Genomic DNA, 19,461 nt, shown 5'->3' on the forward strand with positions numbered 1-19,461 from the left:
AGATCTAGGGAAGTTAGGTATTTGCTGGGTTGAACCGCTGCTATTACAGAACATAAAGGATTCCATTCTGAACTTTTAAGTGCCTTGTTCACATGTTTGAGGTCTAGCACTGGGCAAAAGAATCCTCCCGTTTTGGGAACAACAAAGTAAATGCCTTCACGATCCCCCCCCTCACTGTGAGGGACAGGTTGTACCACTCCAAACTGAGAGCCTGTAAGATGGCGCAAACTGCCTTCCTTTTGGTAGGCACTTTGCATAGGACCCCCCCCCCCCCCCCCCCAAGTAAAAATCTGTGATGGAATTTTTCCTTCCTAACTTCTATCCTCCTTTGATTATGTCCAAGAGCTGCTGGTCTGATGAAGTTTTGGTCTACTCCTAGTAAAACTTTGACATACATCCTCCTATTATTATGTCTGAGGAGTAAACCATGATCCCAACAACATTGTGGAGTGGGTGGTTTGGATGCTCCAGAACCCCTTTTTCCACCCGAGGAAACTGCCTTGGTTGGAAAGGGGATCATGCTGGCTTATAGTGTTTCACAACTCTGAAACGGAAACAATGCTCGATATGGCACCTTATGTTTTCTGGTAAGCATTGAGCTTTTGACTCCCCCCCACCCACGTCTTTACCCATTATCTCAAGAATTTCACCAAATAAAAGCTTTCCTTTAAATGGTAGCCTGGCTACTCTTGGACGCCACAATCTGAGAAAGAGGAGAAATTAAGAATCTCTAGAGCCTTGGTAATAAAAGCAGATAGCGCCTCTTGCGTTACCACCTTCCGTCAAGAGGGAATTTCCCCCTCCTCCACTGTGGCAAGAAGCTAGAGAAGATGCTTCTTCAGACCCATGAGCCAAAACCATCTACTTTCCTGATATTATCTACCTTGCGCCTCTAAGAAGCTTGGCCTGCAGGCAGCAGAATTGAAGCTGGAAGGTCCAAGAGGGGCTGGGACTGCTTTAACAAATAAGCCTGGCGGAGCAATGATACAAATTCCAAAACACAGCTGCTAAAAAAAATAGGAGTCCATATCTGAAAAACGAGCCAAATATAACAATTACTGTCAGAGAAAATAAATCAACGCATGGGAGGGAGCAAGCTGCAACAGAGCAGTGGCCGTCGTGGTTGCTGACGCAGTCCGAGGACATGACTGCTGAGCCTATCAAAGCGTCCCTCAGAACACTCATCCCCAGTGAAGGATCGGAAGCAGGGGTTCAGGGCCCAGAAGGACAACTGTACATAGCCCCAGGGGCGATTGTCCAGCTCCCACACCACGTTTAGTAGGTTCTGCCAGTACTACCACAACAGTAAAGGAGAGATTATGTACTACAATGCAGAAGCAACACTAATAGTGCCAGTTCAAACAGTTTCTGAAGCCAATGTTTGCAGGGTGCCAAGGCCAAGCCTGAGAATTACACCTTTTGAAAGATACATCCTTTGATTTTTGGACAAGAGGCTTAAAGCAGCAGGTGGTTTGGGGGACGGGACCTGGTATCACCACATGTACACACAAGGAGGCTACCAGCCTAATCCCTGTGCTCATATGACCCTGAAAACTAGGCCAGGAGCCACTGTCAGAACCCAGTCACAGAGCTGCACAGGATAGCTTCTGCCACCTGCTGGAGACAGACAAGTGGCCCTGGTGTCTATATAGATCACCCAAATTAAAGTACGCAGGGCAGATGCATATGCAAATTAGGCAGCAAGGTATTGGGAGTGAATTGGCAGCAATTTGGATTTGCACGCACACACCCATCTGCCCTAGTTCCAAGTTGTTATATAACATTTGTGCCTAACTTTTCTAGCGCATAATTCACAAGGTCATGGCCCTTGAAGGAGTATGGGCAGACCAGGGTCGTGCCTGAAGTTAGGTACGATGTTATAAAATACCATCATTTGCGTGTCCAACTGCAAAATTAGGTGCCAGCATTTCCATTTCAGCAGGTATAAACACAAGTCAACGCAGATTGTGCCTAAGTTAGTATTCCATACAGAGCACTTTACAGAATACTAGTTTAGCATGTAGCATTCCAGTGTCATTTATTGAATCCAGCTCATAGTGACTATGAGCAGTTGCGTCTTAGCCTTTGTGGCAGAGTCCTCTATCTCCACCTGCTGGTAGATAAGCATAATGCACAAGTTCTGGACTGTTCTGTAAAATGAAAAGGAGGCACCTCTTTGGTAACTGTTCACTTTTTTACCTGCTAGTACTTTGTTATTAATGTATATTTAGTAAACACATTAAATGCTTTCACTGGAATTAATAAAGCAACAGCTGAAGCAAGATTACATTTTTACAAATTATTGGCACTGCTGCTTGGTGTAAGGGAATAATGTAGCTCTTTAATTTACAAAGAAGATTGACATGACCTAGGCTCCCTGATCTAATTATCACCTCGGCCCTGCTACTCAGGAAGCAAACTGAGCTTTAGAGCCATGCCTCGGGAACAAAAAGCAGACTATGAACATATGACTGGCTGCAGGACTAACACTTCATGCTTCCAATGGCCATCTTCAGTCCCTAGCCGAGGCTGGTCAGGGAGCTTCTCTTTCAAAAGGGGAGAATATAATTACAGCTGTGGCCCTCAAAGAGCGAGCCTAACTTTTATTTTTAAACAGGAAAGTTGTTTGGTAAGACTCATGAGCTAAGGCAAACTAACTTCTCAAAGGCAACTGGTACTGAGAACAGTGGTGAAGAGTCTGTTAGGTAGGCAGGTCTCAAGTTCAATACTGCTGAAATTGATGCGCTCCTGGGTGGTTCCACAGCAAATCAGGAACAGGGTGCAAACCCCTTCACTGCTGTGAAGTCTGCTGGAGGACACGCTGCACAATTGTGTGGCTTTGCACCATGGTTAGCACATCCTCGTAGAGTGCGTTTATTTCCTCACACACGGGCTGGTGCTGAAGTGCTGTGACCCGGCACACGACCACGGAGGTGAAGCCGCACAGAAGGAAGCAGAGGAGCAGCCGCACTAGAATTCCCAGACAGGAGAAGCCATAGTGCATTTGCTGGGACTGCTGGACAGGCACTGAGGACTCTGTAGGAGGGGGAAGGGAGAAAAGTCACATGGAACAGTACCCCAGAATCTGTACATAAGCCAGTTCTATGCACCTACTCACACAACATATCCAAATCCTGCCATAAACACACTTACTCCATCTGCTACATACAAGGTCTTCTCTGTACAGCCACTTCTTAGCTAAGGCTTATTAGGCAGTAAATGAAAGGTAATACAATAAAACTAGCCAACCCAGCCATACAAAAACCTGCTGCTCTCTGCTCTTTCACACCTCACCCCAGTGCCAACCTGTCCAAGGGAGGATATGGAATAAAAACTCACTGTGGTTGTCTTTGTTTCTTTTCTTCATTTTTTCTTCTAGCTCCTGCTGTGCAGCTCTGAGTGCATCATATTCCCGTCTCCTCCGCTCCTTTTCTTCTGCTTTCTCCCGCCGGCGCAGTTCACGTTCTTGTGCCTCTCTTGTCCGCTGTTGTAGCTCAAGTTTCTTCTTTAGCTCTGATTTGGGGGGGGGGGGAGAGAGAGAGACAGTAGAGTTTATGCTAAATCCACTTCCTGATATAATATGGCCTTTGTTGTACTATTCCTCCTGTACTCCTCCGGGCACAGTACTGGCTTCCCACGTACTTGCCTGCCTTTGTGGCTACAAAAGCATGAATCCTGATGGGGCAGGATCAAGTGATCATATATACCCACTACCTGTCAACAGCTGAACTAAGTTCTAAATGTTAACATGTACTTAAATGCTTAAATCAGATAGTATTCAAAATAATTATCAAATAGGGCAGGTCTTCACAGCTTGCTCACCCAGAGGAATCCTTATTAGAATTAGCAAAATTGGTGTCCACCAGGAAAAATGCTTTCAGCTTTATCTGCTTGACAGTTTGGAATTACATCCCCCTTGAGATATAGGAATAAATCAGGTATTTATCTTTTCACAGAACAGCTGTCCAGCAGCATATGCAACCGAACCACAGGTGATGGTGCCATCCCTGCGGTTACGAAGTAGGCTAGTACTGCAGCCCGACTCTACTTCAGGGGTTCTCAATCATCTTTAGGGCACACCAGCCAGCCACGTTTTTCAGAATATCCACAACGAATATGCATGAAGTCAGTTTGCAAATCTACCTTATGCATATTTATTGTGGATATCCTGAAAACCTTAGAACAACAAAGAGAGTCCAAATCTCCAGCAAGCCCCCCCCCCCCCCCAAAAAAAAACAACGAAACAAAGCGGAAGAAATCCAGAAAGACCAGACAAACTACAGATGGTAAGAGCACCAAAATTGACATATACATTCTGAATACATGGACTGCTCTGATTCAGAACCTCTACTGGAAACATAAGTCCAGATCGGCTCATTTCGTGAGAACCTTCGGAGGAACATCAGTATATGTCAATTTGAAGACCCCTGAAGAAAGCCTTTTTGGCCGAAACACGGACCGTGTAGGGTCCCAATAAAACTTTTTTGGTGCTTTTACCATCTGTGGTTTCAGTCTGGTCTTTCTGTATTTCTTCCGCTTTGTTTCGTTGTTTTTGTATCCTGAAAACCTGGCAGGCTGGGTGTACGCTGAAGACTGGGTTGAGAACCATTTTATTAGAGAAATGGCAGTGATATGGGAATTGTAACTCACTTTTCCCACTACATTTCTCAAGCCTCATATATTTCCACAACAGACTGCAGCTTGATTAACAGACCTAAGGTGAATGCCAATAATGTAGAAGAAAACAAATGAGTTTCAACAGCAGTGCCATTGTCCATGCTTACCTCGTTCTGCCTGCAGCTGGCGCTGCCGTTCTCTGTCCTGGTCTGACTGAATAGCTTTCAGGTACTGCAGAACCTTGGAAGACACAGATAACAAGCAGAGGGAGGTGGCAATAGTGGTCAAATGTTACCCGCTGCCCACCCCAGCCTTCTAACCATGCTGTTCCTTACCCCAGCAGCGCACTGTTTACACTGCTTCTCATCCAGGCAGTCTCCAGCTATTTTGGCCAAAACAGGATCTAGGGGATTATCCTTTAGGTCCAGCCACTTCAGGTTCTACAAGAGGAAAATAAGGGAAAAAGACCATCACCCACAAGCAAACTTAACTGTGCTCAGAGGAATAAAAGTCATTCCTATACCGTAGACCATGACGCTAGATCAACAAACAGAACCCAGAACAGATCTGCTCCATATTCTCCACCACAATGTCTGAGGCAATGGAAATGCTGGTCCCTTATAGGAAGATACTTTATTAAAGTCTGCAACTCCTCACAAAAGTTAATTTTCAAAACTTGCATTTAATACTGATGCCACTTTATTTAGACAGTTCACATCTCAGGAAAGGTTCTTATGATTTCCATTCTTTCACCTGGCCAGATGTGGCAACATTTAGCTTCCAGTGATAAGAGAGACAATTGGGGAGTACTGTACATTTTGACTGAGTGTTCCTAAACTGGGCCAGTCTGTGTTTTAGAAAGATTTTGCAGAATAATTACAAGCATGCTCTAAGCTATGTAACAATTGACAATAATCTGAAAATTCTAGTTATAATTATAGACAAACATTTAACATTTGATACTCACGTTTCCGCAATAATCACAAAATCTTTCCGTTCTCTCTGGAAACCAAAAAGGATCAGACCCTATTTCTCATCAGAAACATTCAGACTATTGGTACAATTAACATTATCCCAATTCGATTACTGTAATGTCATATATGCTGGCTGTAAGGAGTACCTGTTGAAAAAACTCCAAACAGCTCAAAACACTGCAGCCAGGTTCATATATAAAAACTCTCGTTTTGAAAGTGCCTCCCCTTTATTAATCAAATTACACTGGCTTCCCATCAAAGCAAGAATCGCCTTCAAATTATGTTTCTTTATCTTTCAAATACTAAATGGCACAGCTCCAGACTATATGGTACCATTAATAAACTCACCTCAAAGAAACACTAAATATGAGGCAAGAAATCTCAGACTACACCTCCCATATTGCAAAAAAGTGATCTACAAAACTGTCCACTCTGCAGACTTCACTTACCTAGGAACCAAATGGTGGAGCTCCTTACTACCCAAAATAAGAAATATACAGGAATATACTAGATTCCGCAAAATCCTCAAATCGTTCCTATTCAAACAAACCCTCACAAAGAACCACCATATCTGAAACAATTATTACCTGAATTGGTTATTACTCTATTTACCATTAACTTTCTCTCTGCTTTATGTACAATTTCTCATTCATAATAGATTTTCTAAATGTTAAACATCCATAGCTATCCCAGTATGTTTATGACATTGTATTGTAAAATTGGATTCTTACAACAAATTACTTTCTTATGCATTATTGTTATGTATCCAATACTGTTCATTGTAAGCCACAACTCAAACTTGTTCGGGATAATATGGGATATAAATGTCACAAATAAATAAACAAACAAACAAACAAGGGTATCACTGCTTACCCTGAGCTGACAGAAGCTAACAGGAAGAACAACCAGTCTGTTGTTAAGCAGGTCCAGATGTTGCAGGTTAACCAGGCGGCCAAATTCAGGAGGAAGCTGCTGAAGCTGATTTTTACTCAGATCCAGTTTCACCAGGTGTGTTAAACTGCAGAACTCTGACTGTGAAACCAGAAGAGAGAGACTTAAAAGATCACTTCCAGTTCAGCAGTAAGGTGGGAGAAAAGGCGTGGTTGTGCTCTACTGACCATGCACGAGTTATATCCCAGTCAACCACCGGGGAGGGAGAAGATTCTTACCGATAATGCTATCAGTTTATTACATGATAGGTCCAGTACAGTCGCTTTTGGGAAAGCAGCCTGAGAATAAACAAAGATCAGTTAATAAAAATATTTGCAACTACTACTACTTAGCATTTCTATAGCGCTACTAGGGTTACGCAGCGCTGTACAAGTTAAAACATGGGGAAGGACAGTCCCTGCTCAAGAGAGCTTACAATCTAAAGGTAACAAACTATGTAGTCAGTGTATCATGAATGGGGAAGGTGGTTAGGCGCCAAAAGCAAGGGAGAAGAGATGGGTTTTGAGTAAGGACTTAAAGATGGGCAGGGAGGGCGCATGGCGTATGGGCTCGGGGAGTCTGTTCCAGGCATAAGGTGATGCGAGGCAGAAGGGCCGGAGTCTGGAGTTAGCGGTGGTGGAGAAGGGTACAGATAGGAGTGATTTGTCCTGAGAGCGGAGGTTACGGGTGGGGACATAGGGGGAGAGGAGGGTAGAGAGGTAATGGGGGGCTGCAGATTGAGTGCATTTGAAGGTCATTAGGAGAAGCTTGAACTGAATACGGTAGGCAAATTTCTAAATCTTACCCCCATCTGCCTCAGAGTTCTGTTTTAGCTTTGTTATAAAATAACTCATTATTTTAAGTACTTTTCGTTTATTCATTTGATATACTGCCTGTCTTGAAGACAAATTGAGGCGCTTTACAATAAAAACAGTAAGAATAACTTAAAAAGATACAGACATTCAAATAAGTACATAAGTAATGCCACACTGGGAAAGACCAAGGGTCCATTGAGCCCAGCATCCTGTCCACGACAGCGGCAAATCCAGGCCAAGGGCACCTGGCGAGCTTCCCAAACGTACAAACATTCTATACATGTTATTCCTGGAATTGTGGATTTTTCTCAAGTCCATTTAGTACTGGTTTATGGGCTTGTCCTTTAGGAAACCGCCTAACCCCTTTTTAAACTCTGCTAAGCTAACCGCCTTCACCACGTTCTCCGGCAACGAATTCCAGAGTTTAATTATGTGTTGGGTGAAGAAATATTTTCTCCGATTTGTTTTAAATAGTTGAAAGGTATTAATTAATTTACAAACAAACCTTTTCCAGAGACGGGAAAGTGGTATAACTAGAGGACGTGAATTGAGGTTTTTGCGGTCTGAATATTGGTCCAAATATGTTCCGATGAGTCGCAACCAATTTTGATGCACACTTTGAGTCAACTTGTTTGACTGGATTTTGCATCCATAATGTTAAAATTGGAATTAGCATCAAAAACTGTACAGGATTTTAATTTTTTAGCCACTCTTATAAATGTGTTTGGATTTTATTAGACCCCAAAAATGGCATTTTGGTAAATGTTGTGCGCTCATGGACTGAACCTTTCAGAAAAGGGGGTCTAGATCTGCAACTATTGCAGTTAGAGACCTCAAATTTTGGGAAACTTCGTTTAACACCTGACTCACGCAACAGATAAAATTTGAACAAAATTGGAGACATGATGGTGGGAAGGTTTAGACCACTTAGCATGGAATGACCCCTCCACCACCTCCCGTGGGAGCGTATTCCACGTATCCACCACCTTCTCTGTGAAAAAAATACTTCCTGTCATTACTCCTGAGTCTGCCCCCCTTCAACCTCAATTCATGTCCTCTAGTTCTACTACTGAGGTCATAATTCTCACTTTTGTTGTTATAAAAGTATTTCATGACATTATTCCTGAGTCCCCCCCCCCCCCCCCCACCCTCTCTGTGATCTGCTTTGAATTATATGATATGAGCAGAATACCACTATACCTCTCTTCAGGAAATCTAGACTGCCCAACTTGACATTTCGTCCTTTAGATTGTAAGCTCCTTTGAGCAGGGACTGTCCTTCTTTGTTAAACTGTACAGCGCTGCGTAACCCTAGTAGCGCTCTAGAAATGTTAAGTAGTAGTAGTAATACAACAAATGTGATGTAATATGCATACTTGATCTTAATCTTGCAATTTTCAGAACATAGAAGTCTGCCCAGCACCACTTTGACCTCTTTTGTTGAGGAAAGGCAGTATATGCAGTTATAACAAACAAACACTGGCCTTACTTCTCAACTACTGGAGTTGTCATCTAAGCACTGCTAAGTTTTGTTTTGATTCCATTCTTTTTCCATATAGGAATCCTGTGTGTTTATCCCACATATTCTTTGAATTCCTTTACTATTTGTCTCCATCACCTCCACCAGGAGGGCATTCCAGGAATCTGTCACCCTCTCTGTGAAAAAGTACTTCCTAATGTTACTCCCCTGCAACTTCAATTCATGCTCTCTAGTGCTACCGCTTGCCTGTCTCTGGAAAAGATTTCTTTGTATATCCTTTCAAATATTTAAAACATCTGTCGAGATTGCAGGGTGGAAGACTTAGGAACAATGTCAGGAAATACTTTTTCACAGAAAGGGTGATGGATGCCTGGAATGCTCCCCCACCGGAGGCTGTGAAGACAAAAACGTTGACAGAAATCAAGAACAATGGGATAAACACAGAGGAACGTTATATAGAAAAAGAACGGAATCTAAGTAAAGCAAAACTTGAATAAACTGCATAACTGGAGAGAGCTTTGACAGCAGCTTCAGAAACTGAGAAGTAAGACCAAGGCCGGGCAGACCTCTGTTTCTGCTGTTTACGGGACCCAGACCATAGATCAGATCAAGGCTGGAGTGGACGGACAGCAATTACAGTACCTGGAAAGTAGTACCGATGCAGGGCAGATTTCTATGATCTGTGCTCTAAAATGCGCCGAGGCAGGTATTAAATATACCAGCGTTTAATCACGAAGTAGTGAAACCTGTGCAGAGTGCTTGATTCTACTCTGGCCACTTTGTTGGGCAGACTGGACGGACATTTAGTATGCTACTATTGGACTCATTTTTGAAAGACGTCCATCTTTCGACATAAATCGGAAGATGGACGCTCTTCTCCCAGGGACGTCCAAATCGGTATAATCGAAACCCGATTTAGGACGTCTCCAACTGCACTCCGTCGCAAGGACGGCCAAAGTTCAAGGGGGCGTGTCGGAGGCGTATGGAAGGCGGGACTTAGGCGTGCCTAACACTTGGACGGCCTTGACCCATAATCGGAAAAAACAAGGCCGTCCCTGACGAACACTTGGACGTTTTCACCCGGACCTGTTTTTCTTATGACTGAGGCACAAAAAGGTGCCCAAAATGACCAGATGACCACCTGAGAGAATTGGGGATGCCCTCCCGTTACTCTCCTAGTGGTCACTAACCCCCTCCCACCCTCAAAAAACATATTTTAAAATGTCATGCCAGCCTCAGGTCCATGACAGCGCATGCAGGTCCCAGGAGCAGTTTTAGTGGGTACTGCAGTGCACTTCAGACAGGCGGACCCAGGCCCATACCCCTCCCCTACCTGTTACATTTGTGGAGGAAACAGCGAGCCCTCCAAAACCCACCACAACCCCACTGTACCCACATCTAGGTGCCCCCCCCCCCCCTTCACCTGTAAGGGCTATGGTAGTGGTGTACAATTGTGGGTAGTGGGTTTTGGGGGACTCAGCACACAAGGTAAGGGAGCTATGTACCTGGGAGCAATTTATGAAATCCACTGCAGTGCCCCCTAGGGTGCCCGGTTGGTGTCCTGGCATGTCAGGGGGACCAGTGCACAACAAATGCTGGCTCCTCCCACGCCCAAATGGCTTGCATTAGGGCGTTTTTGACATGGACGTCTTTGGTTTCGAAAATCGCCGAAAGTCAGAAATGTCCATGTCTAAGGATGACCAAATCTAGGGACGTCCAAATTTAAGGATTTGGACGTCTGACGGTATTTTCAAAACGAAAGATGGCCATCCATCTTGTTTGAAAAATATGGGTTTCCCCGCCCCTGAATTTCGCCGTTTTGCAAGGACATCCAAATCGCAACTTGGACACCCCTTCCGAAAACGCCCCTCCACACCTCTCCTATTCTCTATACTTTCATAGCCCTGAATCCTTGCATTGAAAACAGCGGTACTGTATTCACAGTACATTCTACAGGATTCAGTGCATCCATAAAAAAAAAAAAAAAAAACATACTATTTAATCTATTATCCAGAATTGCCTTATGATATTTGCTTGTTATACTACTATCATGCTTTATCATTATCATGTTACTCAAGATCCTTATGCAATACTAAATGTCTATTCTCTTATGTATTTCCACTCTTCATGATGTAATGTAAGCCACATTGAGCCTGCAAAGAGGTGGGAAAATATGGGATACAAATGCAATAAATAAATACATATTATAAAATCCCAAGGCGTGGTTCCAGTCCCAAAGCCCGTTACTAACCAGCTCCTTAACTGGAATCTCATTGAGGTCGCATAGGCTCAGGTCCAGCTCATTGCCGTCCAGCTTATCCTTCAGGTTCACCCCCTTCTCTACAGCTTTGGCCATAGTCCTCCTGCAGGCAAAGACAACAAGAACGAAAGCAATATCAGGACTCGAGGAAACACTTAATTGCTTCCAAAGGAAGGCGTTGACCAGTGACTAGAGCAGCAGGCTGAGAAGCACAGGGCAAACGCCACTTCTTCCACTCACAATCCTCTTTACCTCCCGTCGCCGCAGATACTCACTTAATCAGTAAGCTCTTCGGAGCAGGAGCCTGTGGTGTCGCCTTTAGAAAACCAAGCTAAAGTCAAACCAAAATGAGAGGGGGAAAAAGATTAAAAATCAGAGTCCCTGGACAAGGGGCGGGGGAGGGAGCCCGCACGGCGCTAACGTGCATCAGATCAGGGACACGTTCCGCTTAATTCAGATCTGCTCAGGGAAAGCAAGAAGAAGCCACGCAAGGCCCCCACGTTCTACGTGCTCCTCCTCTCTGCTGCTTCCTGGTCCACGTCACTGCTAAGTCCTCCGGATCCAACGAGGGGAGAAGCAAGAGGGAGCTCGCAGGGGAAGCGAGAGCCCCAAAGCTGCCTGCAGCGCCGCTTGGAGGCCGGAGTGCGCACTGCGAGGGAGCGTGGCTTCATGTATTGTAGCTAAAAGCTGAGGCCAAAGACGGCGCGTGACTGGGGAGAGAGAGGCCAATGCACTACAAGACTGGTGCAATGCAACTACATAACATAGATGCCAAGACTCATTAGTGTGTCACACTCATGCGAGCCCTATTTCCAGTGGTGTGGTGGTAAATTTTTAACAACAGGCTCTCACCCCGGGTATAACTAGCCCTGCAGCTTGGGAGGGGGGTGGGGGGGGCAAGGGTGTGCTGGTAAATTGTTAACAGGGGGCTCTCTCTCGCCAGCAAAGTAAAAGAGAATTCAGGAGGGGCCCAAGCCCACATTTTGGGCAGGGGCGTATCTGCGTGGGGCCACAGGGGCCTGGGCCCCCACAGATTTTGCCCTGGACCCCCCTACTGCCTCCGTGGGTACCTTTGCTGGCGGGGGACCCCAACCCCCACCAGTCGAGGTCCACTTCCTCCTGCCGCTGCAAGGTTTTTTAAGTTCATCGGGATTCGTCCTCCGTCACTCTGTGCTGCTGTTCAAAGAAGCTGCTAGCTGAATGCAGTTTCGGACTGAGTCTGACGTCGCTGCTGCACGTTGCACATGAGTCTGACGTCCTGCACGTACAACGTGCAGCAGCGACGTCAGACTCAGTCCGAAACTGCATTCAGCTAGCAGCTTCTTTGAACAGCAGCACAGAGTGACGGAGGACGAATCCCGATGAAGAACTTAAAAAACCTCGCAGCAGCAGGAGGAAGCGGACCTCGGCTGGTGGGGGTTGGGGTCCCCCACCAGCAAAGCTCCCAAGGCGGCAGGGGGGGGGTCAGAAATGGCGGCAGCTGGGGGGGGCTATAATGTGCCCCCTCACTCTGGCTTCGGCCCCCGCTACCGCCGACTTTCAGATACGCCCCTGATTTTGGGATCCATTTGTTAAAGTAGCCATGGAGAACCGTCTCCCAAAATTCTTAAAAACTTAACAAACGGCTCTCGAGAGCCTGTCAGAGCCTGCTCCAGCACACCACTGGGGGGGAGGGCACGCAGAGGTGGACTGGCCCCAGTCTACCTCTGCATCCCCCCCCCCCAAAAAAAATTGCAGGGCTGGCTATACCCAGGGAGAGAGCAGGGGGGGGGGGATGCATTATTCTGGCCAGGAAAAAAAAACTAATTTTTAAATGTTCCCAGGTTAGTGTGATTCATGTTTAATGTGGGATAAAATGCCATAAATCCTATATAATAATCCTATATAATAATTTGCACCTCCGTCTGGATGCCTGGATTCGTAACGCACTTCCCATTGGTCCGCCCTGGCGATGGCGTCAGAGGGCGGATCAGTGAGAGGCAAGGGAAGCCAGCATCAGCCAGCGGAGGTGAGTAGAGAATCGCCCCCCCTCCCTCCGTGTTGCAGGCCCCCCTCTCCTCCTCCCCCTCTCCTCCGAGTTTCAGCCTCCTCCCCTCCGAGGTCCATGCCCCCCTACCTCCATCCCTCTCCTCCCCTCCGAGTTACAGGCCCCCCCTCCCCTTTGAGTTGCAGGACGCCCCCCTCCCTCCACGGCCCCGCGACTCCCTCCCTCTCTCTCCCCTCCTACTGCAAGCATGGCCTGTCCTCCGGCAGCCCCTCGCCTTGCTGCGTGCCGGCTGTAATTTAAAAATTCTTACCTCGAGGTCCGGCGTCTGCAGTGAAGGCGAGCGGCGCTTCAGACTGCCTTCCCATGTGTCTCAGCTGTGCCTCTGGTCCCGCACTCATTTCCTGTTTCCGGAAGGGCGGGACCAGAGGCAGAGCTGAGACACATGGGAAGGCAGTCTAAAGCGCCGCTCGCCTTCACTGCAGACGCTGGACCCCGAGGTAAGAATTTTAAAATTACAGCCGGCACACAGGAAGGGGAGGGGCTGCCGGAGGACAGGTCGTGCTTGCAGTCGGAGGGGAGAGAGGGAGGGAGGCGCGGGGGTCTGGAACTCAGAGGAGAGGGAGGCATGGAACTCAGAGGGGAGGGGAGGGAGGGGGTCCTGGAACTCAAAGGGGAGGGGCATCCTGGAACTCGAAGGAGAGGGGAGGGGGCTCCTGGAACTCGAAGGGGAGGGGTGCCTGGAACTCAAAGGAGAGGGAGGGAGGGAGGGAGGAGGGCATGGAACAGGGGAGAGGGGCTGGAACTCGGAGGAGAGGGAGGGAGGTAGGGAGGGGGGTATGGAACCATGCTAGTGCCCATTTCATTTCTTTTGGAAACGGGCCTCTTTTACTAGTAATTAAATAAATAGATGGAAACTCTGAATGTTGAGCACCTGATTCTCACAACATGATTTCTGTTTTAGTGGCCCTTTACCAGGAGGAAAAAAATGTCTGTACGAATATAACACGTGCTAGGGTGTCCCTATAACCAGCCCCTCCAAATGACACATTACGATTTATAACAAATTACTACCTATGAAAAGATATTCCCTTATTATACATCCTCTGTATACATCCGTATGCACAAGCCGGCATGTTTGAAAATATAACTTTTTTTTATAGTATCCTCCCCATGGTCCCCACCCCACCCCACCCACCTATTCCAGGTCTCCTCCCTGGTACCCCGAGCCGCAGGGTGCCCTCCTGGCACATACCTGAAGCCTCCCTGGTGGTCTAGTAGATTCTTCGAGGCAGGAATGATCCCCCATCTTTCCTGCACACTGCCGGTGCTGACCCTCCTCCTGAGCCCTGCAGCATCTTCTTTAAAATGGCTGCCAAGACTTACAACGGCAGCCTCAAGACTTCAGCGGAAGTCTCGCAAGGCCGCCTCAGCAAGTCTCGGCAGCCATTTTTAAAGAGCATGCGCCACGGGAGGATCAGCACCGGGCAGGAAAGACTGGGGATCTTTCCTGCCCCGAAGAATCCACTAGACCACCAGGGTGGCTGCCTTCAGTTATGGAAAACAGACAAAGCAGATACGTATATGAAAAACATTATTTAATGAATAAAAATCTAAATGAAATTAACAAGCCCGACACAGGCTGTGTTTCGCCCAACTGGGCTGCATCAGGAGCTAATATATATCTCTCTGTATAATCATATAATTTCCACTTAAACATCTAAAAAATAATGAATACAAATTTTAAAAGTTCTTAATTTTTTAATTTTTATTCATTATTTTTTAGATATTTAAGTGGAAATTATATGATTATACAGAGAGATATATATTAGCCCCTGATGCAGCCCAGTTGGGCGAAACATGGCCTGTGTCGGGCTTGTTAATTTCATTTTGATTTGTATTCATTAAATATTGTTTTTCATATACATATCTGCTTTGTCTGTTTTCCATCTTGGAGTTTGCAGATCGATTACCCTGTTGTTTTCTTGTGCCTTCAGGTATGTGCTGGGACCCTGGGGCTCAGGGGAGGAGAGGCAAACTGGCTCGTCCTGCCTGAAAAACCGGCTCTCAAAATGTTTAAAAAATGTAACAACTGGCGCTTGCGAGCCCAGCGGGCTCCAGCACACCACTAACTATTTCTCACAAAGAGTTTCAGTACCAGTTCATGATCACTCACTATTGCTTTCATCAGAGGCAAGCCTTAGAGAAGTAAACCAAGTGGTCCAACCAGTATGAAGAAATCTGAGCACACCTTCCTGTCCACTGCTCCCCGTCCCCCTTACCCAGTCCCTTTATTGCTATGCTCAGAAACCAATGTATTTACTGTTAACTACAAGGTGGAAGACAATTTCCAGATCAAAAAATTTACCCAAATTGTTCCTCACCTCGTATTTCTTTCAGAGGCTCCAATGAAAACCCATCTCAAAGAGTGAGATTTACAACGCCAAGGTGTAAGATTTTTCAGACGGTACATTCAGGGTATAAATCTAGAATGATTTAAGTGTAGTATTGATTTGTAAATAAATCAAGGCAGCATTAAACAATATTGGCTTTTCTTTGGAGCCTCTGAGGCCCGATGATCAATTCTTCACGCTGTTCCAAAACAGTGCCCTAAAAATAGCGCCGGAACAGCGCAGGGAAGTAACTCCCCAATGATCAATGCTAATAACAGGCAAATTTAGGCACGTTATTAGCGATCATCAGGAGAAAGTGCAGGAGGATTATGCCTGAGCGTCAAACACAGGAGCCCCCCCCCCCCCGGACTCCCCCAAAGGCAAGGCCCTGGCGTCTAATTGCCCCCCCAGTGGACCTGCAGCCCCCCTACCCTCCCCCCAACACAAGGGCACAGGGGGGATGAAGTTTCTCCTTTATATAGTAGGGAAGCCCTGCCAACGCATCCCTGGATGCACCGGCCAGGGCTCCGCCATTTTGGAGGCAGCACTGGAAGGAGGAGGGAGTGTTACTCCCTCCTCGTCACTACAAGGTACAGGGAGGGGGGTGGGGGACTGCTACACCCCCAGGGTGGGTGGGGGTATGTAGCCCACTGGGCCACCATGTTAATTTTTGTGTTGGGGGGGGTTAGGGGGCCTAGAGGTCCACTGGACCTATAGCCCTCCTGTGCCTTCATGTTGCTGTCCTGGGGGGAGCACTAGGCCACCAGGTCATCAGCCTTTTGGGGGTCTGGGGGTCCATGTGACAGTCTGGGCTGCCTCGCTTGGACGGGGGGGGGGGGGGGGGGAGAGCCTTAACCCTGCCAGCTTCCAGCTGGCGTAGGGTTAAGGTGTATTTGGCCCTTAGATCAGAATGCTTTTGGCTTCCTTTCGCTTCTGGTTGTGAACCTTGTGTTTGTTTCCTGCCTGTTTGAGACCCTGTACCTTAAACCCTGTTCTAGCCAAGCTTGTGTTTGTTTCCTATCTGTTTGAGACCCTGTATCCTGTACCCTGTCGAGTCACGTTTGTCTTGATCCACTCCATCCAGTAAGTCCTGCCGGCTGCCTGCACCTAGGGGCTCAACCCCTGGGGAACGGCAGTCAAGTGTAGGTGAAGCCTAGTTCCAGCCCAGTGTGTTCCGGCTTGCCTATCTGCATCTGCAGTCCCTGCCTTGCTGGTGGGCTTGCCCAGTGCTGGTTGGGGGGTTTTGCCTGCCGCTGCCGCTCCTCGGCAGTGGCCCAAGGGCTCACAAACCTAGTTTCAGCCTTGAAAACCTAACACTTACTGCATTCTGCAGTATTACGCTCACAGTAGAAGCCATGTTCTCAGACATCTGCATGTGGCTCTACTACCACGAGTCTTTCTGCATTGACCCCAAAGAGCTGTAAGTTCATTCCACTGTTATATAAAAACATTCAGGGTTGGGGGGGGGGGGGGGGGGGGAGCATGCATTTGCCTGTTTTTTATTTTATGCTCCAACATTCTTCCCCTTTTTTTACAGTTAGATATACATGTGGGATGGATGCTGCAAAATTTGGGTTTTGACCCCACTGGCTAGCAACCTTTTAAATGTGCTGTTTTGCTGATTACTGCTGCTCTTAAGTAACATCTGGAGAAAAGCTGCTATTGCCAAGTCTTCGTTTCTTATCAGTAGTGAGCGCTTCGGTGGAGCTACTGAATGTTACATAGTTAATGTCACAAGGTAAACAGAGGTACAGTGAAGCCAATTTTCTGTTACATTTTAAACACTCTAACCGATTGGCATTAGCACTACTAGCCTGAAAGAATAATTCAGAATAAGTCAGCAACCACTTGATCTGCCACTCTCAAACTGGTGCCCTAATCAGTGAAGCTATAAATATGTAACACTTCAGAATAACATACTGTCCTCCTGCTTTGTTACTTATTGTCCACTTGTTTATTCATCTGATGAAGGATTAGGGTTGGTTCTCAAGTGCCCTGTGTAGGGGTTGTGCAGTGGTTTGTGAAGTGGGGAGAAGAAACAAAAGTGTTATGATATGGTCAGGGTGGTAGCTTATAGGGTGACCCCTGGTGGTTAGATTCTATAAGGTTTCCTAAGGAGCTCTAGAGCACCCCTGCCCTTTAGAACAGGGCTATTGCTGATCAGACTAGGGGGCAGATGCACTGAAGTCCTGGTAAAGCACCGATCGCTGTCTCCACCTCGGTAAAAATCACTGAGTTGGAAATAGCGAGGGATGCTCAAAAGAATTGGCATGCAAATGAGCTGCTCACTCAGCAGGGGAGAAGCCAATTGGTCACCCAAGCATGCGGAGAATAGCCAATTGCTAAGCGTGGCTGCCCTGCGCATGCTACAGACATCTTTCATATACACATACAAGCTGTGTGTAGCGTTTTTGTTTGCTTGTTTCTTTTCAAACTTATTTAATGGCTGCCAGCAGGGCCGTGCCTAGGGTCTCTGGCGCCCCCCTGCAGAATATCAGTTGGCGGCGGCGCCCCCCACCCCCCAGTGAAAATGATCGCTCACCACTTGCCACACTGACAGGAATTGTCAGCAATATTCTTAGAAAGAAATTGCTATACATTGCAAAATAAGACAGCAGATGTAAATTCTCAAAGTGGACATATTCCAAACACTAAAATGAAAGTAAAATGATTTTTTTTTCTACCTTTGTTGTCTGGTGACTTTCTTTTTCTGATCATGCTGGCCCAGTATCTGATTCTGCTGCTACCTGTCCTCTTAACTCCGTTTCCAGGGCTTCCTTTCCATTTATTTCTTTTACTTTCCACCTTTCTTCTTCATTTCTGGTCCTCAGCTTCTGCCTATTTTCTTCATCCATGTGCAGTTTTTCTCCTCTCTTCCTTTTCCCTCATTTCATCTCTCTTCCCTTCCCTCTATGTCCAGCAATTTCTCCTCTCTCCCTGAGCCCTGCCCTCCCAATCCATGCCCATCCATGCTCCTCTGTCCCCTGCCCCCTCCATTCATCCTTTTCCAGCAATTCCCCTCTCTCCCTGAGCCCAGCCCTCCCAATCCATGCCCCTCTGTCACCTGCCCCCTTCATTCATCCCTATCCAGCAATTCCCCTCTCTCCCTGAGCCCTGCCCTGCAATCCATATCCATCCATGCCCATCTGTCCCCTCCATTCATCCCTATCCAGCAATTCCCCTCTCCCTGCCCTCCCAATCCATGCCCATCCATGCTCCTCTGTCCCCTGCCCCCTCCATTCATCCCTTTCCAGCAATTCCCCTCTCTCCCTGAGCCCTGCCCTCCCAATCCATGCCCATCCATGCTCCTCTGTCCCCTGCCCCCTCCATTCATCCTTTTCCAGCAATTCCCCTCTCTCCCTTCCATGACCCCCCCCCTCGCATCCATGCTCCTCTCTCTCCCATGTCCAAGCCTGGCCCGCCCTCTTCTCCCCCCCCCTTCGCATCCATGCCCCCCCCTTCGCATCCATGCTGTCGTTTCTCCCCTGCCCTCCCGCTCCCATTGTTCAACTGCCCACCCTCTTCTCTCCCCCCAACATCCCTTTTCTTTTTTTTTTCTTTTTAAATTTACCTCCGTGGCGGCGGTTCCGGCAGCGCAGCGTCAGGGAAGGAGGCGGCGCTCCCGACATCTAGCCTTCCCTTCGCTGTGTTCCGCCTTCTTCTGATGTCATCTTTGACGTCAGAAGAAGGCGGAACACAGCGAAGGGAAGGCTAGAGACGTCGGGAGCGCTGCCTCCTTCCCTGACGCTGCGCTGCCGGAACCGCCACCATGGAGGTAAATTTAAAAAGAAAATAAAGAAAAGGGATGTTGGGGGAGGGCGAGCGAGGTGAGCATGGCGCAGCAGCGCCCCCCAGAGGGAAGCGCCCCCCCTGTCATGCTTACCGGGTTAGCACGGCCCTGGCTGCCAGACCCTTGGCAGCAGTACAGGCAGGGATGGAAGCAAGGGAGAGTGAGGCGAAGGAGAGAGTGAAGGGCTGTTGTACATGCTTGGCCAGTGGTGGAAGGGTG

At 47.3% G+C, this 19,461-nt stretch overlaps 1 protein-coding gene across 1 annotated transcript; it reads right to left on the reverse strand.

Moving 5' to 3' along the window:
* On the reverse strand, positions 1 to 11,708 carry LRRC59 (leucine rich repeat containing 59). Its single transcript, XM_030208345.1, has 8 exons — positions 11,351 to 11,708; positions 11,067 to 11,178; positions 6,761 to 6,820; positions 6,465 to 6,623; positions 4,953 to 5,057; positions 4,785 to 4,857; positions 3,340 to 3,513; positions 1 to 3,036 (listed from the first exon to the last, which is right to left on the reverse strand). Exons 2-8 carry the CDS (start codon positions 11,169 to 11,171, stop codon positions 2,792 to 2,794), a joined length of 921 nt encoding a protein of 306 aa, XP_030064205.1. The 5' UTR covers positions 11,172 to 11,178; positions 11,351 to 11,708; the 3' UTR covers positions 1 to 2,791.
* Positions 11,709 to 19,461: the final 7,753 nt, after the last annotated feature.

The sequence above is a fragment of the Microcaecilia unicolor genome, chromosome 6 (genome assembly GCF_901765095.1).
Source record: "Microcaecilia unicolor chromosome 6, aMicUni1.1, whole genome shotgun sequence".
Lineage (NCBI taxonomy): Eukaryota > Metazoa > Chordata > Amphibia > Gymnophiona > Siphonopidae > Microcaecilia > Microcaecilia unicolor.

Excerpts from the sequence above, each read along its gene's own strand:
- LRRC59 (XM_030208345.1), bottom strand. The coding sequence starts at position 11,171 with ATGGCCAAAGCTGTAGAGAAGGGGGTGAACCTGAAGGATAAGCTGGAC. Across the intron at positions 6,821-11,066 it reads AGATTCCAGTTAAGGAGCTG|GCTGCTTTCCCAAAAGCGAC; the intron begins GTTAGTAACGGG and ends GTTTATTCTCAG. Across the intron at positions 3,037-3,339 it reads AAGAAACAAAGACAACCACA|AGTCCTCAGTGCCTGTCCAG; the intron begins GTGAGTTTTTAT and ends CCCCTCCTACAG.